We start from the raw sequence: 27,654 nt of genomic DNA, 5'->3' as shown, positions 1-27,654 counted from the left end.
ACACAAGCACTGGATAGGTACACATTTAACCCTTTGATTGTCCCTGATGTTAACCTCTTCCCAGCCAGTGTCATTAATACAATGGCAGTGAATGTTTTTAGCACTGACCACTGTATTAGTGTCAATGGTCCCTAAAAAGTGTGAAATTGTCAGTTAGTGTCCGATTTATCCACCGCAGTCCCGCTATAAGTCGCTGATCGCCACGATTACTATTAAAATAAATAAATAAAAATTTCCTATAGTTTCTATACGCTATAACATTTGCGCAAATAAATCAATATACTCTTATTGGGATTTTTTACCCAAAATTTGTAACAGAAAACATATTGGCCTACATTTATGCAGAAATTCGATTTTTTTCAATTTTTTTATTGGATGTGTTTTTCAGTAAAAAGTAAAATATATTGGTTTTTTTTCAGAAATAGTTTTATATATATATATACACATACACAGTATATTGTCAAAAGTTTTGGTACGCCTGCCTTTCCACGCACATGAACTTTAATGGCATCCCAGTCTAAAGCCCCGTACACACGATCAGATTATCGAACGATCTGTCGTCCGTATTTTGTGGCATGCTAATCTGATGTGGAAAGTGAAGAGGTTTTTTTCATACGAATTTTCCCGTAGGACAGAATTTTACTTCAGAAGTGATGTCATGTGTTGGATTGCTTTTCTTTCGTGTTCTTTCGTCTCTGAGCATGTCTAGTCTTGCTCTTAAGATTTTTTTCCCGTCTAAATCTGTACTCATGAGTAGGGATGATCGAACGGTTCGGGTCGACCATCGGTTCGACCCGAACATTGGATGTTCGATATTCGGCCGAATACCGAACTTTTTGCGGCAAAAGTTCGGTATTCGGCCACCAGAACCGCCCAAAATGCACTGGGACAGGAACTGGGCTTTAAAAGCCCGTGATTGGCCCAGAAACGTCTGCAAAAGCCAATGAGGGGGCAGGAGTCTCCTAGGAACGTGATTGGAGTGACTACGGGGACCAGAGGCCAATCAGGAGTGAATACGCCCCACACTATATAAGATGGCCCCGCCTAACCCCTAGCACAGTTATCCAGAGCCTGTTGAAGAGAGTTGAAGCAGTTCTGTCTGACTCCTGCTTGCTACACTACATTTCCTACATATCGAGTGGTTCTAAAGCTCCATATAGCAGAATTGTATTTAGCTTACAGCCAGTGTAGTTAGATACAGCGATTGTGCTGGTTCTTAGAGTTAAAAAAAAAAAAAAAAAAAAAAAACTTAAGGGACAGTGTCAGTCTTCTGCTGTATGGAGCTTTCTATTTAGTGGAAAGGGATATCTAGTGTAGTTAGGGAACTTTGTACTACATTAGTTAGATTTGAAAATTTAGTTTCTGTAGGGAAAGTGTGAGGGTTCTGTTTAGTGAGCACGTGGCACAGTGCTGCTGTATCACAGCAGGTATACGTGCTTGCTAGGCAGCAAAATACAGTGACAACTTAACGCCTGTTGTTCAAAGCGTTAGGTGCACTGTACAAAAGCCTTTGCAACTGTGCGTGACACGCAACTGCTGTGCTGTATCCAGCGACAACTGTGGGTCGCATAGCAGTGTGCGTTTTTCACCGCACACAGTTGCCAACGCATCAGTGACAACCTAACGCCTGTTGTTCAAAGCGTTAGGTCCACTGTGCAAAAGGCTTTGCTACTGTGCGTGAACCGCAACTGCTGTGCTGTATCCAGCGACAACTGTGGGTCGCATAGCAGTGTGCGTTTTTCACCGCACACAGTTGCCAACGCATCAGTGACAACTTAACGCCTGTTGTTCAAAGCGTTAGGTGCACTGTACAAAAGCCTTTGCAACTGTGCGTGACACGCAACTGCTGTGCTGTATCCAGCGACAACTGTGGGTCGCATAGCAGTGTGCGTTTTTCACCGCACACAGTTGCCAATGCATCAGTGACAACCTAACGCCTGTTGTTCAAAGCGTTAGGTCCACTGTGCAAAAGGCTTTGCTACTGTGCGTGAACCGCTGTGCTGTATCCAGCGACAACTGTGGGTCGCATAGCAGTGTGTGTTTTTCACCGCACACAGTTGCCAACGCATCAGTGACAACTTAACGCCTGTTGTTCAAAGCGTTAGGTGCACTGTACAAAAGCCTTTGCAACTGTGCGTGACACGCAACTGCTGTGCTGTATCCAGCGACAACTGTGGGTCGCATAGCAGTGTGCGTTTTTCACCGCACACAGTTGCCAACGCATCAGTGACAACCTAACGCCTGTTGTTCAAAGCGTTAGGTCCACTGTGCAAAAGGCTTTGCTACTGTGCGTGAACCGCAACTGCTGTGCTGTATCCAGCGACAACTGTGGGTCGCATAGCAGTGTGCGTTTTTCACCGCACACAGTTGCCAACGCATCAGTGACAAATATGCCTGGTAGACCAAGAAAAGGCATACGTGGCCCTGCTGCGGAAAGGGGCACAGCTTCTAGGGTGTCTAGAGGCAGGGGTGGACGTGGTGGTCAGTCCTCAGCCAGGCCACCATTTGGATTGTTCTCCGGCAGTGGCCAAGCTATACGTCCACAGTATGTACAGGAGGTGGTGGACTATATGAACAAACCCTCATCATCGGCATCATCTGCAACTACAGTGACCCAGGCAGAGAAAAGTGGTCAGTCTTCTGCAGTTGTCAGAACAAATACAGATGAGTCCATGTCCACCTCATGTCCTCCCTTAGACCCAATTTCAGACATGGCAGAGGAGTCAGCTGAGCTGTTTGACCACAGTGTCGGCCATCTACTCCAGCCTGATGCTCAGTCCTTTATGGAGTCTGATGTTGGGTCTGAGTTTGAGGAGGAGGCAGAGCAAACAAGAGGGGAGAGCAGACGGCCCGCTCCATCTAAGGCCGCACCTGTTGTCTCCCAGGCCAGGCCTGATGCTCAGTCTTTGATAGAATCAGATGTTGGGTCTGAGGTTGAGGAGGAGGCAGAGCAAACAAGAGGGGAGAGCAGACGGCCCGCTCCATCTAAGGCCGCACCTGTTGTCTCCCAGGCCAGGCCTGATGCTCAGTCTTTGATGGAGTCAGATGTTGGGTCTGAGGTTGAGGAGGAGGCAGAGCAAGCAAGAGGGGAGAGCAGACGGCCTACTCCATCTAAGGCCGCACCTGTTGTCTCCCGGGCCACTATACACACCTCATCTTGCTGGGCCTTTTTTGAGACATCCCATGCAGATAAAACAGTTGCGATCTGCAAGATTTGTAAGAAGGGTATAAAACGTGGCAAAAATGTCAACCACCTGGGTACAAGCTGCCTAAACAGGCATTTGACAACCCACCACTCGGCCCGTTGGCAGGAGCATTTAAAGAACCCACAAAAGGGCCAAAGATTGGTCAGTCGGCCTCCTAGTTCTCCTCGCGCTCCTCCTCATGCTCCATCTGCTCCACCTGCTCCACCTGCACATCAGTCTGTTCCTGGCCCTGCTATAGTCACTCGTCACCTGTTGGCAGCCTCCACTGGCAGGGATGATGATATAGCAGGCAGTGTCGCATCTACCTCCAGCACACCACCAGCTGTATCATCTAGACGCCAAATTTCGATTCCACACATGCTGGAACGAAAAAAAATGTATACTCCCCGCCACCCACATGCCCAGCGTCTAAACAGTAGTTTGGCTAAACTACTGGCTCTGCAACTATTACCATTTAACCTGGTAGAGTCTGCTCCCTTCCGTGACTTCGCAAAATGTGCAGTTCCACAGTGGCAGGTGCCAAGTCGGCATTACTTTTCCCGTAAGGCCCTGCCATCCCTATACCAACATGTGGAAGGCAATGTAGTGTCATCCCTGGCCAAGTCAGTCAGCCGTAAGATACACTTGACGGCTGACACTTGGTCAAGCAAACATGGGCAGGGACGGTACATTTCTGTCACTGCTCACTGGGTGACACTGCTTGCCAGTGGAAGGGATTGTAGCCAGGGCTCGGTGCTGCAGCCAGTGTTGCCCCCACGTCTGCAAACAGCTGGTGGTGTCGCTGATCCGGGTAGATCGATCACTTCTACCCCCTCCTGCTCCTCCTCCTCTACCTCCTCCATGCCCTCCTCTGCAGAATGGTCCTTTGAATATGATGAGATACCACGTAAACGTTCAAAGGGCTATTCTATGTCTCAGGCCAAAAGGTGTCACGCAGTGCTGCAGCTTGTGTGTCTAGGGGACAGGCAGCACACTGCCCCTCAGATTCTTGGGGCTCTGCAGGCACAGGCCCAGAGGTGGTTGACACCACGCCAGCTGCAGCCAGGGATGGTGGTTACTGATAATGGGTCAAACCTCCTGGCCGCCCTTCGTCAGGGAAAGTTAACCCATGTGCCATGCCTGGCGCATGTCCTGAATCTCGTGGTACAGCGGTTTTTGAACTCGTACCCGGGAATGCAGGATGTGCTAAGGATGGCAAGAAGGGTGTGCAGTCACTTCAGGCGGTCGTACAGTGCCACTGCACGTTTGGCCGAAGTGCAGCGCGAGTTTCACCTGCCGGTACACCGCCTCATCTGTGACATGCCCACCCGCTGGAACTCCACCTTGGCTATGCTGCAGCGCCTGTACACGCAGCAGAGGGCCCTCAATGAATACCTATGCGAGTACGGCACCAGCACTGGCTCTGCGCGCCTGGGCTTCTTTTCACCACGGCAGTGGCTTTTGATTAAGGATGCATGCGCTGTCCTCTCGCCATTTGAGGAGGCCACAAGGATGGTCAGCCGGGACAGCGCATGCATCAGTGACACCCTACCGGTACTGTTTTTGTTGGAGCACACTCTGCGTGGCATTATGGACAGGGCACTGGAGGCAGAGCAGCAGGAGGAAGAGGAGGACTTCCTTGCCTCTCAAGGCCCCCTTTATCCTGAGAATCCTGACCCCATTATGCCTAGCTCCCAGAGGCCCGAGCAGGATCCAGGGGTGGAAGAGGAGGAGGAGGACGATTCTGCGGGAACTTTTGCAGGGTTTGAGGAGGAGGAGGAGGAAGACATGCGGCAATCTGCAAGGCCTAGTTTGACTCCCTCGGGACACTTTGGAGTAGTACGTGGCTGGGAGGAGGAGGAGCCCGTTGAAGATAATGTCGTTATGAGTGACCCCGAGGAGTCAGCTTCTCAGGCCTTCGCTAATTTGCGACGCATGGGAAACATCATGCTCCAGAGCCTGCGAAAGGACCCCAGAATCAAGGCCATTAAAGAGACTAACCACTATTGGTTGGCCACCCTACTTGACCCCCGGTACAAGTGTAAAGTCTCGGAGCTTTTCCCATCCACCCATAGAGTCCACAGGATCAAATCCCTTGAGGACAGTCTCAAGAGGAATCTGGTGAACATGTTCCCCGACTCCCGTAGGGTGCAGGGGCGGGGACAACCTACCATGGATTCTACTGGTGGTCACGAGAGGAGCGTTGGAGAAGGCGTGCGGTTGACGGATGCCTTTCGGTCTTTTTTTAGTCCTCACCGCCCAGGCCTCTCAGCTGCCACATCGCATCGACAGCGTCTGCATCACATGGTGGACGATTACGTGAGGGCACAAAGTGACACAGAGGGCTTTTCATGTGACGAATCCGATCCACTGGCATACTGGGTCTTAAGATTAGACCACTGGCCAGAACTGGCCCAGTATGCCATGGAGTTGTTGGCCTGCCCTGCTTCCAGTGTCCTATCGGAACGGGCATTCAGCGCAGCAGGAGGATTCGTCACAGACCATCGAACTAGACTCTCCACCGACTCAGTCGACCGTTTGACATTCATTAAGATGAATCAGTCGTGGATATCAAGCTTTGATGCACCTGATGCAGACCTTGTAGACTAGGCTATCGTTGTGATGTGGCAGTTGAGCCTCAGTTTAAGCCTGGACCATGGTGCCACCCTCAAACCCTCCTCTCATTCTCTTTACGTTCACAGAACCTCATTTTGGTTATGACAAAAACGACAATGTTTGCGCACCTGTTCCACAGGTGCACACCTTTACAATTTTTGGGCCTCCTTCAACACCAGCTCTTTGGGGTTAAGGTGGGGAGGCTATGCTAAAACAAAAACGACAATGTTTGCGCACCTGTTCCACAGGTGCACACCTTTACAATTTTTGGGCCTCCTTCAACACCAGCTCTTTGGGGTTAAGGTGGGGAGGCTATGCTAAAACAAAAACGACAATGTTTGCGCACCTGTTCCACAGGTGCACACCTTTACAATTTTTGGGCCTCCTTCAACACCAGCTCTTTGGGGTTAAGGTGGGGAGGCTATGCTAAAACAAAAACGACAATGTTTGCGCACCTGTTCCACAGGTGCACACCTTTACAATTTTTGGGCCTCCTTCAACACCAGCTCTTTGGGGTTAAGGTGGGGAGGCTATGCTAAAACAAAAACGACAATGTTTGCGCACCTGTTCCACAGGTGCACACCTTTACAATTTTTGGGCCTCCTTCAACGCCAGCTCTTTGGGGTTAAGGTGGGGAGGCTATGCTAAAACAAAAACGACAATGTTTGCGCACCTGTTCCACAGGTGCACACCTTTACAATTTTTGGGCCTCCTTCAACACCAGCTCTTTGGGGTTAAGGTGGGGAGGCTATGCTAAACAAAAACGACAATGTTTGCGCACCTGTTCCACAGGTGCACACCTTTACAATTTTTGGGCCTCCTTCAACACCAGCTCTTTGGGGTTAAGGTGGGGAGGCTATGCTAAACAAAAACTACCATGTTTGCGAACCTGTTCCACAGGTGCACACCTTTACAATTTTTGGGCCTCCTTCAACACCAGCTCTTTGGGGTTAAGGTGGGGAGGCTATGCTAAAACAAAAACTACCATGTTTGCGAACCTGTTCCACAGGTGCACACCTTTACAATTTTTGGGCCTCCTTCAACACCAGCTCTTTGGGGTTAAGGTGGGGAGGCTATGCTAAAACAAAAACGACAATGTTTGCGCACCTGTTCCACAGGTGCACACCTTTACAATTTTTGGGCCTCCTTCAACACCAGCTCTTTGGGGTTAAGGTGGGGAGGCTATGCTAAACAAAAACTACCATGTTTGCGAACCTGTTCCACAGGTGCACACCTTTACAATTTTTGGGCCTCCTTCAACACCAGCTCTTTGGGGTTAAGGTGGGGAGGCTATGCTAAACAAAAACTACCATGTTTGCGAACCTGTTCCACAGGTGCACACCTTTACAATTTTTGGGCCTCCTTCAACACCAGCTCTTTGGGGTTAAGGTGGGGAGGCTATGCTAAACAAAAACTACCATGTTTGCGAACCTGTTCCACAGGTGCACACCTTTACAATTTTTGGGCCTCCTTCAACACCAGCTCTTTGGGGTTAAGGTGGGGAGGCTATGCTAAACAAAAACTACCATGTTTGCGAACCTGTTCCACAGGTGCACACCTTTACAATTTTTGGGCCTCCTTCAACACCAGCTCTTTGGGGTTAAGGTGGGGAGGCTATGCTAAACAAAAACTACCATGTTTGCGAACCTGTTCCACAGGTGCACACCTTTACAATTTTTGGGCCTCCTTCAAAGCCAGCTCTTTGGGGTTATGGTGGGGAGGCTCCGCCAACACCAAAACTACCATGTTTGCGCACCTGTTCCACAGGTGCACACCTTCATAATTTTTACGCCTTCTTCAACACCAGCTCTTTGGGCTTACAGTGGTATGGCTCCGCCAACACCCAAACAACAATTTTTGCGCACCTGTCACACAGATGCATATCATTGTAATTTTTTTCCTTACAAAGGCAATTATTGCTTTCATTACCAGCACTTTCATAGGGATATGGTGTCAAGGCATCGTCCGCACCACCAAATGCCCAATTTTTAAGCATCCTTTACTTCTATTCAAAGTCAAGAGACAACAGTATTCATCCAAAACATCTCTAATCTTGTTCACTCTGCACTACATTGTGGCCCCTACCCCTAACCCTCAATGTATCCGTGCATATATGTCTGTTTCTTGTGAGATTTCAAGTTAAAGTGCACCAAACACCATTTTACATGAAATAAAGTGCAATTACATACATCTTTGGACTTCTTGAAACATTTGGTAATAAAAGCCCCATTGTGGAAATACACCCGTTAATTATATGCACATTTAAAGAGACAGCACCTTTTTCCAAAAAAACCTCTAATCTTGTTCCCAGTGCACTGCATTATGTCCCCATCATACACATTGGCTGAGCCGTTGATTAGGAGCAAAAGAAAGGTGCGGTTAAGCAAAAAAGTCATTTTTGAAGGTTTGGTATGCTGTAATTCTGGTTCTGGACATGCTACAGAGCTGAAACTTCACAGGTACAACTTTTAGACCCCCCAGACACTAAATCCAAAGAAATCTCTTTTTTTTTTTTTTTTTTTATTTTTTCAATAATTGGCTATCTATCAAAAACGACAATTTTTAAGAACTTTTTTTCGTGTGATTAATAGTCCCTGGGGCATGACCCAGAACCCTAGGCACTTTTTAGGGGCATTTATTGGGTTTTAGGGCTTAAAAATGGTGTTTTTTGATTACAGAAGTTCGGGTCCCATTGATTTCAATGGGGTTCTGAAATCCGAACCGAACTTTCGTGAAGTTCGGGTGTTCTGGTCGAACCGAACTTTTCAAAAGTTCGATCATCCCTACTCATGAGACGAAAATCGGACGTTGTATTACGGACAACAAGAATGTTATAGCCTGCACATCAGGATTTTGTCAGCCGAAAAGTCGGAGTCAGCTGTCGAAAGCACCATACTAACAATCCGAAAATCGGCAGATCGGTCGTCGAACGAAATTTCCCTTCAGATTTTCTTATCGTGTGTACGGGCCTTTAGTCCGTAGGTTTAGGAGAGTGTCTGTAAGAATGTTTGACCTATCTTCCAAAAGTGCATTTGTGCACTGGTGTGCAGTCATGTTGCAACAGAAAAGGGCCATCCCCAAACTGTTCAACAAAGTTGGGAGCATAGTATTGTCCAAAATGTCTTGGTATGCTGACACCTTTAGAGTTCCCTTCACTGGAACTAAGGGGCCAAGCCCAACCCCTGAAAAACAACCCCACACAATTATCCCCCCTCCACCAAATGATTTGGACCAGTGCACAAAGCAAGGTCCATAAAGGCATACATTAACATTCCAATAAACAAACTCCTAAACCTTGTGGACAGCCTTCCCAGAAGAATTGAAGCTGTTATAGCTGCAAAGGGTGGGCCAACTCCCTATTGGCCCCAACATAATAAGACTGGGATGCAATTTAAAGTTCATGTGCTTGTAAAGGCAGGCATCCCAATACTTTTGACAATATAGTGCACATTTGCACTGTGATTGGAAAAATAACAGTTCTGGTTTAGAATTCCATGGTATTCCCAAATTGATATTCATCTGTATTCAATATTTGTTCTATAACTATTTATTTTCATATTCCTATAGATCTTAATTATCACAATATGATCCATGAGAAATTCTTCAGTGAAGCTCAGTAATCATCAGAGAATTAACACAGGAGAGAAGACTTTTTTAAAACTCAGAATTTAACAAGTGCTTTTCAGAGAAGACATTTCTTTACCACCAGACGAAGATTCAGAAAGGGAAAACATGTTTAAATGTTTGAAATGTGATAAGAATTCCTCAAAAAAGGTACATTTTATTATACACATGAGGGGTCACACAGGAGAGAAGCCATTTGGATGCTCAGAATGTGATAAGTGTTTCTCATCAAAGGGAAGTCTTACTAGACACCAGAGAATTCACACCGGAGAGAAACCATAGAGATGTTCTGAATGTAATGAGAGCTTCTCACAATCTGCATCTCTTTCTTACCACCAAAAGAAGATTCCAGGAGAAAATACATTTAAATGCACAGAATGTGACAGGTGTTCCTATATAAAGTCAGATCTTATTACTCATCAAAGGAATCACACAGGAGAGAAGCAATTCAGATGTTCAGAATGTGACAAATGTTTTGCTGAAAAATCTATACTTAAGCAACACCAAAGAATTCACGCAGGAGAAAAGCCATTTATCTGCTCAGAATGTGACCAATTCTTTAAACAAATTACTCATCTCATGCAACACAAGAAGATTCACACTGGAGTGAAGCCATTTAGATGTCCGTGATGTGACAACCGCTTTGTGCAAAAAACAAATCTTACTAAACACCAAAAAGTTCACATGGCAGAGAAGCCATATAGATGTTAGAATGTGACAAGTGCTTTGTAGAAGTGTGGTTTCTTGGTATGCACCAGATGGTTCACACTGGAGAAAAACTATTTAAATGTTTGGAGTGTGACAAGTGTTTTAATCAAAAGACAGCTCTTACTCAACACCACAGGGTTCACACAGGAGAAAAACCGTATAGATGTTTGGAATGTGATAAGTGCAAAAAAAGCAATAACAGTGTGCACCTAAACCACCTCAAGTTATATCACTTGCGTCAATTATGCCCATAGATAAAAAAAAATGTAAACCTCTATAAATAGAACAATCAGCCATAATATCCCTGATTAAAGCTGCAATTCTGCTGCCCTCCCCCCTTTTTGTGCTCTGTTTGTTCTATGATTGCTACTGTACTTTACTATAATATGTGTTTACAATGTTCTATACGGCATTATATTTATGGAGTTTTCCGTTAATTGTTATATCCTGAAAAATCCAATAAAAACCTATTTGAAAAAAATAAAAAAAAACAAGAAATATGACATCACAATGTAGATTTAAATGATGCACAGTAAATAAAAATTCCTTTGTGATGGTGACCTTTTATATTTGCATTTTCTTTGTTTGGAGGATTGGCTTGTGCCTCCTGTGTAAGGAATGAAAATATATATTACTCACACCATTGTTATGTACCAACACCCCTGATCCCCCACTGTGAGTTTCTGTATCATTCCTTTATTATGTTTAGTGGGACATACATAGGGTAAAGAGGAGTGTAACAAGTAAATGTACAATATATATATATATATATATATATATATATAAACACCACTTATTATACTTTATTTTTTTTTTCCAACAAAATTATACTTTATAACAAATACTTGAGAGAATTCTACACTATAAAACATATTGAAGTACTTGATATGTTTTTTTTTTAAATTCCAGTAATTTTTAAAAGGAATTTATAGTATATAAAGTAATTTTAGATGTGTGAATGTAGAAATATAAAATGTAGAAATGTTGTTTCGAATATTACTCCAAAAGGGGTGAAATGTTCATGGGAAGTGTTACAAACCACTTGATAATAAAACCAAAAGCACACACCTTATATTGCCGGTGATGCACAAAAAAAGACCCACACCTGGCTGTACAGTATTTTATTCTGCATTGGCACGTGTACCCCATGGCAATGCCCAGCTACCTATTGCCTTTTTTACAATAGTTTTCCTATTGGCTCTAAAAAATGCTAGATTTTACTACCAGGATTCACCCTCCATTGACTGGGATTTGCCACTAAGGTTGGGTTTACTGAATTAAACCAAGACAGATCCCCCTATACCAAATGGTCAGCTAATTTCTAACTGCTACTAATTTATTTTCTCTGCAGGAAGTTCCTCTGTGAATTATATTTTAATGTTGTGCTAACCAAACTGATAGTTTGATATTAAAGTTAAATATAAATTTAGCATTACACATAACGCATACGCCTAAGTAGACATTTATCTGCAGAGACAGAACAGTATGGTTACACAGCTCATGGGATCATGTGACTGAATCTTATTGAGGATCACAAAACATTGCTTTACCATCTCCAGTCTCTTTTGTCATTGATAATATATGTATAGTGTCACCTGTTGTTTATGCTAATGATAGGAGACAACTGCCATTCATTTTCAATGAATGTTCCCTCCTATAATCTTCCCTCCACATATTAGAATGTTAATGAACTTGTCCGGGCTGTGACTGCCATGGAGAGCTGAAACAAAGAGAAGCTGAAACTATCTATGTAGATTGTGAAGATGCCTTTTGTGAAGTAGATCACACCTTTTAAACCAATTGAAAGTGAGCACATGTTACTGAATGGTGGTAAAACAAATAAAAGGTGAGGCTGGGCTCAGTCACTTACAAGAACTGCTGGTCAAGTGAACTACTAAGATAGCTACTAAGGAATCCTATACTACATTATACCAGGTGGGTACACTTTTTGTAATTGTACACTTGCATGGTTTAGATGTTTGTGTTTATCTATGACCATTGAACCGTGATCTATGGTGTCAACAGGTAGAGTACATTGCAGCACTTTTTTTCTGCTGGGTTTCAAAAAATCCAATCCACTGATGCAATCAGAATTTATACAGTATATATGTTAGATAGTAGGATTTTTTTGTAAATTAGGAGTTTCTATACAACAAAATGTCATAACATTTGTATTTTTTCATATAAAAACTGAAAAGCATCAATTAATGTTTGTGACCATTTCATCTTGATAATTTTGCTGTCTTTTGATACATTTATTATTTGTGTGACACCCAAATATTACATTTTACATTTGTCATCAATTCGTGGGTTTTTACCATCAGATATATTTATATCCATATACCATACTTTTATAATGACATATATTCATACTGGAACTTGTGATGGTTTTGTTATCTGTTTCACAAGTTACTCTGATTTATAAGGACCAACGGTCTTCTCAAATCTCTGTATAAATTAAAAATGCATAAAAGTTCTATAGGTATAGAAATACATCTGCATGGAGACTATTTTACTTAATTAATTTAGAATGTTCACAAAATGCATCCTGGGAATATTCACTTGAATTAGCTAATCGTGTGCAGAAGAAATAAGTGAACATACATTTGTTTTTTTCATGGCTTGCTAATTGTAGTAAAATTCACACAATTTATTAAGTGAAAATTCTCAACTCTTTTAATAAATCAGTCTCACTGTGTCAGTTTTACCATTTTTGTATACTAATATCTTCATTAATAAAACATTGTATTACATTAGTCGGAACATGCATATGTTAGAAATTTATACATCACTGTTTATTCAAAAACTTGCCTCTCACCTTTATACTTTCTCATTTTACAAGCTGACTCTGTGTCCCTCAGGAATAATATACGGCTAGAGCATTTTGTAAAGTAGATAAACCAATAGCTCAGCCCAAAAAAATACCAGTTCCCATGAAATAGGTATATATACTGAAGCAAGTTGGTGATACATATATCGAGGCAAGGTGGTGATCAAGTGAGAGATTTGGAGTAAAAAAAAAAACATGTATTGAGCTGTCATCCAGAAGGGTTTTAGAAAGATCACTGTACAGTTTCACTAAATACATATATGCAACTATCTCAGGATCTAAAATATATCTATTACTGAATATGTATATCTATATCTACTGTATATATATATATATATATATATATATATATATATATAAAACATATCAAAGTAAATGTAGTGAAAATATAAATGCCCCAGCATCCAAAGTAAATGGGAACAATTTCACTATTAACCACTTGCATCCCCAGGACTTTTTCTCACTAATCTCCTAGTCCTAGTGTATTTAAATCTGCTAGTCCATCTAATACCCCCCCCCCCTCCCCTTAGACTGACAATGCTGCTGTCCAAAGGTGCCCCCTGTGCTCCTTCTTCCAGAGTGGAGGCACTCTAATACAGGAGACGTGTTACTGCCAAGATCACAAGGTGAAAACAGAATGAAAAAAGCCAGAAAAGAAAACGAATGCAGCCACCACATCTAATGATTGGTAAGCTGCAATATATTGATTTTGCAGTCTTACACTAAGATATTATACATTGTATTTTTCAGTACAGCTTTAATTTGGTAGGAAATCTGAAAACATCTAATTGTATTTCATTTTTTTATTGCTAATATAAAGTAAAATAAATAATTAAATAAATAAATTTTCCTGTAATTTTTCCCAATGTAATGTTTATGTTTTTCTTTTTTTTTTTTTTTTTGCAACACCATATATTTAACTCAAAATAAAATCAACAAAGTCTGCTGATTTAAATATATCACATTATTATTATTTTATGGAAAATAGCAGAATGCCAAAGTTCAAAGTAAAGTTGGACATGGTACTTTATGAGAGCTTTGAAAAATAGTATGCATAAATTAGTAATTTAATAATAGGATATGATTAATTCAGGTTGATGAGGGCACAAATTGGCACAATAGTGAAAGTTTCACAGATCTGTGATTGCGAAAAACTTGAATCACATTGCTTTCACCTGTTTGGGCACTTGATGCAATCAGCCAGCACCAGATCACTATAGGAATGATAAATTGCTTTACCTAACATAGAAGTATTGTGCTTACATTTGCTTCTAGAGCATTCTGTTATGGAGTGGTCTCTAGAAGCATTGGAAGCACAGGAGAAGTTTGATACAACTACCGGGCTTAGCGGTGGATTGCTGCTGTCATAGACGGTGGTTCCAGTGCAAGTAGCGTTAATTGCTCACATGAGACCCTAAAGACATTTTCTGTTTTGAAATGGCCCTGAGATGAATAGTCACTATCCCGGAAATGCTTGAAAATGGCAGCTGGGACTCAAGTGCTTAAATTTGATGTGCATGTCAACAAATACACCTAATAATCTTAACGTAGTTCTAATGGCTGAAGGTTTTTTACCTTCATGCATTCTGTGCATAAAGGTAAAAAAACATTGTCTGTGCAGTGCCCTCCACTAATCCTTACCTAGAAAGCATTTCACCAATGATAAGCAGTACGGGGACCTTTTCTCCCTCTACTGCTGTCACACAGAAGGCTCAGATCACCGAACTGCTGCAGCAGTGGGAACATGTTACATGTTCCACCCTAAAAACAGGTGGAACATGTAACATGTTCCTGAAGGTGAACTTATCCTTTAAATATTATTAGTGTCAAAAAAGAGTGCAGGTTATTTTTTAATTAAGTAGTGATGATAGGAGATTCTGTGTTGAATTTTCTATGGTAGATACTAAAAATACTAGGTTTGGTTGAAACACATACTGCACACACAGGGGTGGCTTTGCTAAAGGCAAATAGATTGTTTACTTTGCAAGGGAATTTTCACTTTTCCAGATAATATTTCCTTAGCTTTATTAACATGGTAAAAATTCATTTTATAATAAATAGTCAATCATGTGCAAGAACAATTTAAAAAAGTATTTTTGCTTGAATATGATTGGACGATGGTAGTCTGTAAAGCATTACCTAGTGAATAAACCTCACTCAGCCGGCATTGAGTAAATAGGGACAACGATCTGTATTTGTAGATATGTTAAGATCCATCAGAGACCGGATCTTTATTTATGCTTTTTGCATTTTAGGTTGGAATATCTCTGTAAATACAGATATATTCTGGGTAGAAGATTAGCAGGTGACTTGGTTTAAATGTACATGAAAGATACTTTTGAACTTATTTTATGGACCTAGATTAGGGATAATTAGGGGAAATTTTGTGTCCATGCATAATTTAAAATTGAGGTTTAATTTCAAGGAGGTTATTTAGTGTTGAGGTAAGCCAGAGGGTTAAACGTTTTATAATATATTTGTAGATTACTTTCAGTGCAGCTTACTTCTAGCTTTGTGGTGCAAACAACTGTCAACCTTGGATCCTGGGTTCCAAAACCCAGCATAATAATGTTTGATACAAACAAGCAAAACATTTAACCACCATTCTAACTGTGATTATTGGAAAACAAATCAATTCTAGTCTAAAATTCAAGAACATTATTATCAAATTGATATTAATCTTTATTCAACATTTATTTTATCATTTTTATATTTCTATACAGATATCTTCCGTAGACCTTATGACCAATGAGAAGTTAATCTTATGACCCATAAGAAAACCTTCAGCAAAGCTCATTAATTAATAGAATATTAACACAGAAGAAAAGACATTTCAAGGTACAGAATTTTACAAGCACTTTTTAAAGAAGACATATCTTTGCCTCCAGAAAAAGAGTCACGTGGGGAAAACATGTTTAAATGTACAGAATGTGACAAATATTTCTCAAGAAAGGGGCCTTTTGTTATACATGTGAGGAGCCACACAGGAGAAAAGCCATTTCAATGCTCAGAATGTGACAAGTGTTTCAAATCAAAGGGAAGTCTTACTAGACACCAAAGGATTCACACAGAAGAGAAACCATATAGATGTTCAGAATGTAATGAGAGCTTCTCACAATCAGGACTTCTTTCTTACCACCAGAGGAAGATTCACCAAAGAGAAAATTCATTTAAATGCACAGAATGTGACAGGTGTTTCTGTTCAAAGTCACAACTTGTTACTCACCAAAGGATTCACACAGGAGAGAAGCCAGTTCAATGTTCAGAATGTGACCAATGTTTCTCATCAAAGGCAAGTCTTACTAGACATCAGAGGATTCACACAGGAGAGAAACCATATAGTTGTTCAGAATGTAATGAGAGCTTCTCACATTCGTCACTTCTTTCTTACCACCAGAGGAAGATTCACCAAAGAGAAAATTCCTTTAAATGCACAGAATGCTACAGGTGTTTCTTTTCAAAGTCACATCTTGTTACTCACCAAATGATTCACACAGGAGAGAAGTCATTCCAATGTTCAGAATGTGACAAATGTTTTGCCAGAAAAAATCATCTTCAGGAACACCAAAAAACTCACACAGGAGAAAAGCCATTTATGTGTTCAGAATGTGACCAGTGCTTTAATCAAACATCTAATCTTTTGCAACACCAGAAGATTCACACATTCAGATGTTCTGAATGTGACAAATGCTTTGTGCAACGTACTCATCTTAAACTACACCAAAAGATTCACACAGGAGAGAAGCCATATAGATGTTCAGAATGTGACAAGAGCTTTGCAGAAATGAGAGTTCTTGCTGTACACCAGAGGGTTCACACAGGAGAAAAACCATTTAAATGTTTGAAATGTGGTGAGTGTTTTAAACAAAACAAATATCTTACTTGACACCAGAGGATTCACACAGGAGAAAAACTATTTAAATGTGACAAGTGTTTTACAAGAAAGGAAAATGCTAGCCACTCGTCAAAATGCAACATAAACTTTACACTTTCTCAGTGGGTTCCCTTTAACAAGAGAGACTAATCAAATCTGAAACCATTTGAAGCCGTATATAGTAAAGCAGATTATTACATCTGGCTAAAACAAGAGAAAACAAAATCACAGTATAGAGTTGGAAAATGTACAGTAAATTAAAATTCCTTTTTCATGGTGACTTTTTATATTTACATTTTCTTTGTTTCAAGATTCTGCTACATAATGAATGAAAAATATATTTCTAAAGTGGGTGATCCATATTCACACCTTTGTTATATGCCAAAACCCTGATCCCCCACTTAGTGTTACGGCACTATTCCTCTGTTATGTTTAGCAGGATGTACATACTGTAGGTGAAAGGGAAGCATAACATGTAGATATTTCCATATATATACTTGTAAACCATTCATTACACTTGTATGTAGAGAGATTTATATACCATAGAAGATTTTGAATTATTTGACAGCTTTTGTATTTAATTGCAGTTAATTTTGAAAGGCTTTAGGATGTAGAAAAGTTTTTTCAAGTGTTATTTTCTAAAAATGTGCAATCTTCATGAGAAGTGCTATAAAGCAGTTGATAATTAAGTCCAAAGCACATATAATTATGAAATAACCTCATCACATATACCAACCTTAATGGCCCATTCACACATTTTCAGTGCGGTGGATTGCAGTAAGGCACGTTTTAAGACACGTGTTATTGCAACGCATACTACCCCGTTTCCCCGAAAATAAGACAGTGTCTTATATTAATTTTTGCTCCCAAAGATGTCCTAGGTCTTATTTTCAGGGGATGTCTTATTTTTCCATGAAGAAGAATATGGTACACATTTATTGTTGAACAAAAAAAAAGGAAATGTATTACCTGTATACGGTACGGTAGTAGTGGGGTATCAGGGTGGGGGGGGGGGGGTCATTTAAAATGACACAGGGGGGATCAGAGGGGGGAATCAAAATGTCACAGGAGAATCAGAGGGGGGGGGATTACCATTTTTGTAACCCCTTCTGATCCTTCTGTGTCATTTTGATTCCCTCCCCTTCTGATCCTCCTGTGTCATTTTGATTGCCCCCTCTGATCCTCCTGTGTCATTTTGATTGCCCCCTCTGATCCTCCTGTGTCATTTTAAATGATCCTACTCCCCCACCCCTGTGCCAGTGGACACCTTTACCAGACATCCCCCCCACCCCTTTATCAGACATTTTCCCCCTACCTCAGTCACCCCTGTGTGTCCACACAATGTGCCCGACTCCTGCCCCGCGCGACTCACTGTCTAATTGTGAGTCAACCAGACTCCATCAGGACAGAGCGAGCAGCAAGCAGCAGCTTGTCCTGGCGGCGGCGTGGGCTCTCTGATTAAAAGAGACCTCGCACTTCCTGTCTTCTCCGGCTGCGCAGTGGTGCCCGCCGCTACGGTCCAGAGTCCAATGTTACGGTAGCTTCAGGGGGCCTTATTATCGGGGAGACCTTATGTTTGGGGAGGCCTTATTATCGGGGGATGTCTTACTTTTGGGGAAACAGGGTAACACAAATTAAATGCCACCTTAGTGAACTAGGGAAACACAACTTCAAAGCACATGTGCTGCAGTGCATCACAACATATGGTAATGCACTACTGTGTGTTGTGGTGTGTTACATTACCAAAAATGGTGCAATTTTTTTTCAGAAATGTTGTTGCATTACCACCTATTTACATCAATGTGCAGTGTGGTCTTAAAGTGCCTCTAAAGGTTAAGTAAATATGTACCAAATAAATATAATATGTGTGTAATGGAATGCAAAGGACTCTTTACAGGCCAGTCAAGTTCCTCCACCCCAAACTCGCTCATCCATGTCTTTATTGACCTTGCTTTGTTCACTGGTCCAAATCATTTGGTGGAGGGGGATTGGGGTGTGGGGTTTTCTTTCAGGTGTTGGGCCTGGCCCCTTAGGTCCAGTGAAGGAAACTCTTAAGGCCTCAGCATACCAAGACATTTTGAACAACTTCATGCTCCCAACTTTGTGGGAACAGTTTGGGGAGGGCCCCTTTCTGTTCCAACATGACTGCGCACCAGTGCACAAAGCAAGGTCCATAAAGACATAGATGAGTTTGGGGTGGAGGAACTTGACGGGCCTGCACAGAGTCCCAACCTCCACCTGATAGAACACCTTTGGGATGAATTAGAGCAGAGACTGCAGGCCAGGTGTTCTCGTCCAACATCAGTGCCTGACCTTACAAACTTCTGGAAGTTGAAGCTGTTATAGTTAAAGTTTATGTGCATGTAAAGGCAGACGTCACAATACTTTTGGTTATATAGTTTATGTACCAAAATAAATATAATATGAGTGTAAAGGACATCTTCTAAAGTTGACACCTGTACAGATAAAAACTCGCTAAGATTTCATTTGTCCTCATCTTGGAGAGATTTACTCTCACTTACCTTTTGTTGTATCACTTCAAAACAGACAAAAAACGAAGTACTAGAAGAATGTGTGCCTAAACTACCTCACATTAAATTACTCCCATACACCACACCTATTATACCCATAGATAAAACAAAAGTTACACAGGTCTAAAAATTGACTGACTAGCCATAGTATCCCTGATAAAATCTGTCCCTTCTGCCACTCTTCCATAAAGGCCAGATTTGTGCAGTAAACGACTGATTGTTGTCCTATGGACAGAGTCTCCCACCTCAGCTGTAGATCTCTGCAGTTCATCCAGAGTGATCATGGGCCTCTTGGCTGCATCGCTGATCAGTCTTCTCCTTGTATGAGCTGAAAGTTTAGAGGGACGGCCAGGTCTTCGTAGATTTGCAGTGGTCTGATACTCCTTCCATTTCAATACTATTGCTTGCACAGTGCTCCTTGGGATGTTTAAAGCTTGGGAAATCTTTTTGTTTCCAAATCCGGCTTTAAACTTCTCCACAACAGTATCTCGGACCTGCCTGGTGTGTTCCTTGTTCTTCATGATGCTCTCTGCGCTTTAAAACGGACCTCTAAGACTATCACAGTGCAGGTGCATTTATACAGAGACTTGATTACACAGAGGTGGATTCTATTTATCATCATTAGTCATTTAGGTCAACATTGGATCATTCAGAGATCCTCACTGAACTTCTGGAGAGAGTTTGCTGCACTGAAAGTAAAGGGGCTGAATAATTTTGCACGCCCAATTTTTCAGTTTTTTATTTGTTAACAAAGTTTGAAATATCCAATAAATTTCGTTCCACTTCATGATTGTGTCCCACTTGTTGTTGATTCTTCACAAAAAAATTACAGTTTTATATCTTTATGTTTGAAGCCAGAAATGTGGCAAAAGGTTGCAAAGTTCAAGGGGGGTGAATACTTTTTCAAGGCATTGTATATATATATATATATATATATATATATATATATATATATACATACACAATATATTGTCAAAAGTATTGGGGTGCCTGCCTTTCCACGCACATGAACTTTAATGGCATCCCAGTTTTAGTCCGTATATTTAGGAGAGTCTCTATAGGAATGTTTGACCTATCTTCCAAAAGTGCATTTGTGCACTGGTGTGCAGTCATGTTGCAACAGTAAAGGGCCATCCCCAAACTGTTCCCACAAAGTTGGGAGCATAGTATTGTCCAAAATGTATTGGTATGCTGACACCTTTAGAGTTTCCTTCACTGGAACTAAGGGGCCAAGCCCAACCCCTGGGAAACAACTCCACACAATTATCTCCCCCTCCACCAAATGTTTTGGACCAGTGCACAAAGCAAGGTCCATAAAGGTATAAATTAACATTCCCATAGACACACTCCTAAACCTTACCAGAAGAGTTGAAGCTGTTATAGCTGCAAAGGGTGGACCAACTCACAATATTGAACCATACAGACTAAGACTGGGATGCTATTAAAGTTCATGTGCGTGTAAAGGCAGGCATCCCAATACTTTTGACAATATAGTGCATATACATTTGCACTGTGATTGGAAAACTAACAATTCTGGTTTAGAATTCCATGTTATTCCCAAATTGATATTCATCTGTATTCAATATTTGTTCTATAACTATTTATTTTCATATTCCTATAGATCTTAATTAGCGCAATATGGTCCATGATAAATTATTCAGTGAAGCTCAGTAATCATCAGAGAATTAACACAGGAGAGAAGACTTTTTTAATACTCAGAATTTAACAAGTGGTTTTCAGAGAAGACATTTCTTTACCACCAGAGGAAGATTCAGAAAGGGAAAACATGTTTAAATGTTTGAAATGTGATAAGAATTCCTCAAAAAGGTACATTTTATTATACACATGAGGGATCACACAGGAGAGAAGTCATTTGGATGCTCAGAATGTGACAAGTGTTTCTCATCAAGGAGAAGTCTTACTAGACACCAGAGAATTCACACCGGAGAGAAACCATATAAATGTTCGGAATGTAATGAGAGCTTCTCACAATCTGCATCTCTTTCTTACCACCAAAAGAAGATTCAAGGAGAAAATACATTTAAATGCACAGAATGTGAGAGGTGTTTCTATATAAAGTCACATCTTATTACTCATCAAAGGAATCACACAGGAGAGAAGCAATTCAGATGTTCAGAATGTGACAAATGTTTTGCTGAAAAATCTACACTTAAGCAACACCAAAGAATTCACGCAGGAGAAAAGCCATTTATCTGCTCAGAATGTGACCAATGCTTTAAACAAATTACTCATCTCATGCAACACAAGAAGATTCACACTGGAGAGAAGCCATTTAGATGTCCATGATGTGACAACCGCTTTGTGCAAAAAACAACAAATCTTAATAAACACCAAAAAGTTCACATGGGAGAGAAGCCATATATATGTTAGAATGCGACAAGTGCTTTGTAGAAGTGTGGTTTCTTGGTATGCACCAGATGGTTCACACTGGAGAAAAACTATTTAAATGTTTGGAGTGTGACAAGAGTTTTAATCAAAAGACAGCTCTTACTCAACACCACAGGGTTCACACAGGAGAAAAACCGTATAGATGTTTGGAATGTGATAAGTGCAAAAAATACAATAACAGTGTGCACCTAAACCACCTCAAGTTATATCACTTGCGTCAATTATGCCCATAGATAAAAAAAATGTAAACAACTATAAATAGACCAATCAGCCATAATATCCCTTGTTAAAGCTGTCAGTCTGCTGCTCAGTTTTACACTGCTATCTCTGCAGTATCCTAATTCTTGTAGTAAAGCTCCAGCCTGTGCACTTTGTCTCTAGTACATTTGGACCTAGGCTTCCTATTTCAAACTGTCCTGCTGCTGGCCAGTTTTACACTGCTGTGTCATCTGGGGTCTTGTCATTCTTTTTCTGTAGTACATTTTGGCCAATTCTCCCTTTTAAAAATGTACTGCTGTTGGTCAATCATACACTGCTTTATCATCGATGGTCTTCTAATTCTTAATGGGAGTTTGATATAAATTGTCTGGTGACAGGAGAGTTTTGCATCAGGGAAAACAGGGACAACCTTAACAATCTACTGCTAAATTTATATTTGCTGATCAAAGTGGGCCTATTACCATTTGATCTTTGTGGAACTTCAGTACCAACCCCTCCAGCTTCCTTGTTGTCCCTATATATTCTTCGGCTGGTAGAGAATGCTTGGCATGTTAGTTATAGAATAGCTGGAGATTAATAGACTTCCTCCCAATGTTATATACAGAAATTAACCTAAATGACTGTGGCAATTGGGGACGTTTAAAAGAGAAGATTCGGAGGTGTCTTATGAATGGTTTTATCCAAGATTCACACAACTATTCAACCAAAAACTACACATTTTCAGACAACATTCAAATGTGTACATTCACTTTATTAATCACAGTGGTTTTCACCCATTTTCAAACCAGATTTACTCAATACACGATGGGGAAAATATAATAAAACAACATTCATCCATGTATACCACATCATTTTTTAAATGGAAGATGTGATATTTTGTATTATTCATCCAATTTATTACTTAGGGAATGTAGATTTGTTATGGAATTGACCCAATATTTCATTATTTTATTTCCTTGCATGGTATTTAAACTCCTTCATGGTTTGAGGTAGGGATCGTGGATTTTTAAGTGCTTTTTGCTTTGGAGCTGTGTTCATCTCTTCATTGAGAGTTTGAAACCTGTGTTTTTCATTTTGAGTAGATTTAGCAATTTCATATTTTTACTAATTTTTATTTACATGTCCTGGCCTCCCTTCCAAATCTAAGCAGCCTTGCATGCCAGGCCAGCCCCCCTACTACCATCCCCCAATACCAGCCCCCATGCCCTACAGCATTGGGGTGCTTAGGGAAGGATTACACCAAAATTCAGTATACTTACAGCTCAACATTTATTAGGGTTAAAACTGTATTTCAGCATTGTGTAAATAGACGTAGATTGAATTAACCCTTTTAGGTAAAAAAAAAAAAAAAAATACCCAGGCTAATCCAAAGATTTTATGTCATGTGATCTGTTCCAGTTATTTGGTATGAATGCACATTTTATTATTGAGATGAACAGATGAACACCTCTGGTATCAGACAATATATATATATATATATATTTTTTTTTTTTAGAAATGTCAATTTAAGGTACTGCATGGGGCATAAATTGTAATGCAACACCTACATTTAAAATCTTTAAAATGACTTTCATACAAAATTTTAAGTTCAATATTCCTTAAACACTTGCCTACTGGGCACTTATACCCCCTTCCTGCCCAGGCCAATTTTCAGCTTTCAGCGCTCTCACACTTTGAATGACAATTGCGCGGTCATGCTACACTGTACCCATATGACATTTTTATAATTTTTTTTCACACAAATAGATCTTTCTTTTGGTGGTATTTAATAACCTCTGGGTTTTTTTATTTCTTGCTAAAAAAAAAGAAAAAAGACTGAAAATTTTGAAAAAAAAAACAGTTTTTCTTATTTTCTGTGAGTAAATTTTGAAAATAAATACATTTTTCTCCTTCACTGATGTGCACTGATGAGGCGGCACTGATGGGCACTGATAGGCTGCACTTATGGGCACTGATGAGGTGGCACATATGGGCACTGATGAGGTGGCACTTATGGGCACTGATGAGGTGGCACTGATGAGGAGGTACTAATATGCCGCACTGATGAGCACTAATAGGTGGCACTGATGAGCACTGATAGGTGGCACTGCTGGGCACTGAGAGGTGGCACTGCTGGGCACTGAGAGGTGGCACTGTTGGGCACTGAGAGGCAGCACTGATGGGCGGCACTGATGGGCACTGAGAGGTGGCACTGATAGGCACTGAGAGGCGGCACTGATGGACACTGATGGGTGGCACTGATGGATACTGACGGGCGGCACTGATGAGCACTGATGGGCAGCACCATCAATGCCCACACTCAGTGCCCATAGTGCTGCTAGTCAGTGCCCATCAGTGCCTAGATGAGCAGGCACTGATGGGCATTGACTGGCAGCACTATGGGCACTGAGTGTGGGCACTGATGGGGGGCACTGATGGCGGGCACTGTGGGCAGTAATGGCATTTTTTTTCTCTTGTGTAATCAGGGCACTGGTGATCAGTGCCCTGATTACATTCCTCTGTGTTCCCCTCACCGCTGACTGCTCTCCTCTTCCTCACACTGCAGTCTCTGTGTGAGGAAGAGAGCTGGCGATGAGAGATGATCTCATATGTTTACATATGAGATCATCTCTCATTGCACGGTCAAATCACGTGGTAAATGGCCGCTGTGATTGGCCATTCACCACGATCTGTGATTGGCTGTGTCCAAGGGACACGGCCGACACAGATTTTCCCCGATGCGCGCTCGCGGGAGCACGCGGGAAACCTGGCACTGGGAGGCCGTTTAAAGACGGCCTCCCGGAAATTAGAGTCCGCGCTGTAGCCGTCTATCGGCTATAGTGCGGGCGGCAGGTGGTTAAGATATCACATTTTGGTTTGTTTTCTAGGTAAAGGAAATAGATATTAGATATGGGACATTTTTGTACCCTTTCATACAGACAAAGTTGAGCTTAATTTGCAAAATATTGGAAACAACGTTGATACAGTTAAGTAATAAAGCTCCACAAAATGAAAAAAAAAAAAAAGGATTACACTTTAATAGTAGGTTCCCTTTAAAAAGAGAGACAACTATAATCTGAAACTAGTTAAAGATGTATATACTAAAGCAGATTTTAACATCTGGATAAAACAAGAAATATGACATCACAATATAGATTTAAATGATGCACAGTAAATTAAAATTCCTTTGTGATGGTGACCTTTTATATTTGCATTTTCTTTGTTTGGAGGATTGGCTTGTGCCTCCTGTGTAAGGAATGCAAAATATATTACTCACACCATTGTTATGTACCAACACCCCAGATCCCCCACTGTGAGTTTCTGTATCATTCATTTATTATGTTTAGTGGGGCATACATAGGGTAAAGGGGAGTGTAACATGTAAATGTACTATATATATATATATATATATATATACTGTGTATATATATATATATATATATATATTGTGACAGGAAGTCAGGTAAATCTGGGAATGTAGTCACTGAGAGGAGACACATTCCCACCTGCTTTGAAAGTTCACTGATACTATAGGGTGTTGGCTGCAGAGAGAGCCAGCAGGAAGTTGAAAACCATTCAGCTGTTCAGAATGAGGAGATCAAGGACTCTATAATTTGTCCAGAGAAAATCTATTGAGTGCTGCCTCCTGTCGCTGTGTGAGCTGGGAAGAGGAGGACAGACATACGTGTACCTCCCGACGCCGTGTGGGCATGGGAGAAGGACTGCTGCCGCCTGTCGCCGTGTGGGCTGGGAGAGGGGGACAGTCGGATGTGTGCCTCCCGACAAGCTGGTGAGCATGGGAGAAGACCCCCTAAAGCGATGTGAAGCTAAGGAGGGTAACCACGAGTGAAGACGTCTCAAAGGTGAGAAGACAAAGTGTTCCATGTGAAGAGTGTGAAGAGTAAAGGGACCTGTTAAATGAACTGTGTTCAATATGAAGAATCTGAAGAGTAAAGGATCCTGTTATAAATGAACATGTGCTGTGTGAAAGAAAACAAAGGGACATGTTCAATGGACAATGTTTGTGCTGTGTGAAAAGCAAACAAATGGACATTTGAGTGTCTGCTGTAGGATCAGCAGTGTCGGCCCAACAGTAGGTTGGAAAGACTTCTTAGGTAGGTTCCAGCGTGAGAAGGTAGCCGCCCACAGAGGCAAGGATTTATTTTGTCTTTTATTTTATTTTGGCTGTTTTGATGCTTGCAATTGTGTTAAGTAAATTGCATGAATAAATCAGTCTTGTTTTCAACCTCTAATCGGCTATCTCTCTGTGAAAACGCACCCCCAAAGGGGTCATCCACACCCGCCACCGAGCTAATCCCTCACAATATATATATATATATATATATATATATATATATATATATATATATATATATATATATATATATATATATATATATACATATATAACACCACTTATTATACTTTTATACTTTACAACAAATACTTGAGAGAATTCTACACTATAAAACATATTGAAGTACTTGACATGTTTTTTTTTTTTAATTCCAGTAATTTTCAAAAGGATTTTATAGGATATAGAAAAGTAATTTTAGATGTGTGAATGTAGAAATATAAAATGTAGAAATGTTGTTTCGAATATTACTCCAAATAGTGCCTCCTGTGTAAGGAATGAAAATATATATTACTCACACCATTGTTATGTACCAACACCCCTGATCCCCCACTGTGAGTTTCTGTATCATTCCTTTATTATGTTTAGTGGGACATACATAGGGTAAAGAGGAGTGTAACAAGTAAATGTACAATATATATATATATATATATATATATATATATATAAACACCACTTATTATACTTTATTTTTTTTTTTCCAACAAAATTATACTTTATAACAAATACTTGAGAGAATTCTACACTATAAAACATATTGAAGTACTTGATATGTTTTTTTTTTAAATTCCAGTAATTTTTAAAAGGAATTTATAGTATATAAAGTAATTTTAGATGTGTGAATGTAGAAATATAAAATGTAGAAATGTTGTTTCGAATATTACTCCAAAAGGGGTGAAATGTTCATGGGAAGTGTTACAAACCACTTGATAATAAAACCAAAAGCACACACCTTATATTGCCGGTGATGCACAAAAAAAGACCCACACCTGGCTGTACAGTATTTTATTCTGCATTGGCACGTGTACCCCATGGCAATGCCCAGCTACTCATTTCCTTTTTTACAGTAGTTTTCCTATTGGCTCTAAAAATTGCCAGATTTTACTACCAGGATTCACCCTCCATTGACTGGGATTTGCCACTAAGGTTGGGTTTACTGAATTGAACCAAGACAGATCCCCCTATACCAAATGGTCAGCAAATGCAACTAATTTCATTTCTCTGCAGGCAGTTCCTCTGTGGATTATATTTTAATGTTGTGCTAACCAAACTGATAGTTTGATATTAAAGTTAAATATAAATTTAGCATTAGACATTTATCTGCAGAGACAGAACAGTATGGTTACACAGCTCATGGGATCATGTGATTGAATCTTATTGAGGATCACAAAACATGGCTTTACCATCTCCAGTCTCTTTTGTCATTGATAATATATGGATAGTCTCATCTGTTGTTTATGCTAATGATGGGAAACAACTGCCATTCATTTTCAATGAAGGTTCCCTCCTATAATCTTCCCTCCACATATTAGAATGTTAATGAA

The 27,654-nt window shown here is 40.7% G+C and overlaps 1 protein-coding gene across 1 annotated transcript in view; it reads left to right on the top strand.

The window, feature by feature from the left end:
* LOC309552826 (uncharacterized protein) overlaps positions 1-27,654 on the top strand; it is a gene marked incomplete at both ends in the record, with an annotated part of 253,908 nt that overhangs the window by 20,784 nt on the left and 205,470 nt on the right. Inside the window, one exon of the mRNA XM_082253736.1 lies at positions 15,852-16,578. Within this exon, the coding sequence (XP_082109862.1) occupies positions 15,852-16,578 (727 nt within the window). The remainder of the gene's footprint in view (positions 1-15,851; positions 16,579-27,654) is intronic.

The sequence above is a fragment of the Pelophylax lessonae genome (assembly GCF_965119305.1).
Source record: "Pelophylax lessonae genome assembly, chromosome: 4".
NCBI classification, from domain to species: Eukaryota; Metazoa; Chordata; class Amphibia; order Anura; family Ranidae; genus Pelophylax; species Pelophylax lessonae.
Note: the sequence above shows the minus strand (reverse complement) of the source record. Positions and strands in the feature narration are given on the sequence as shown.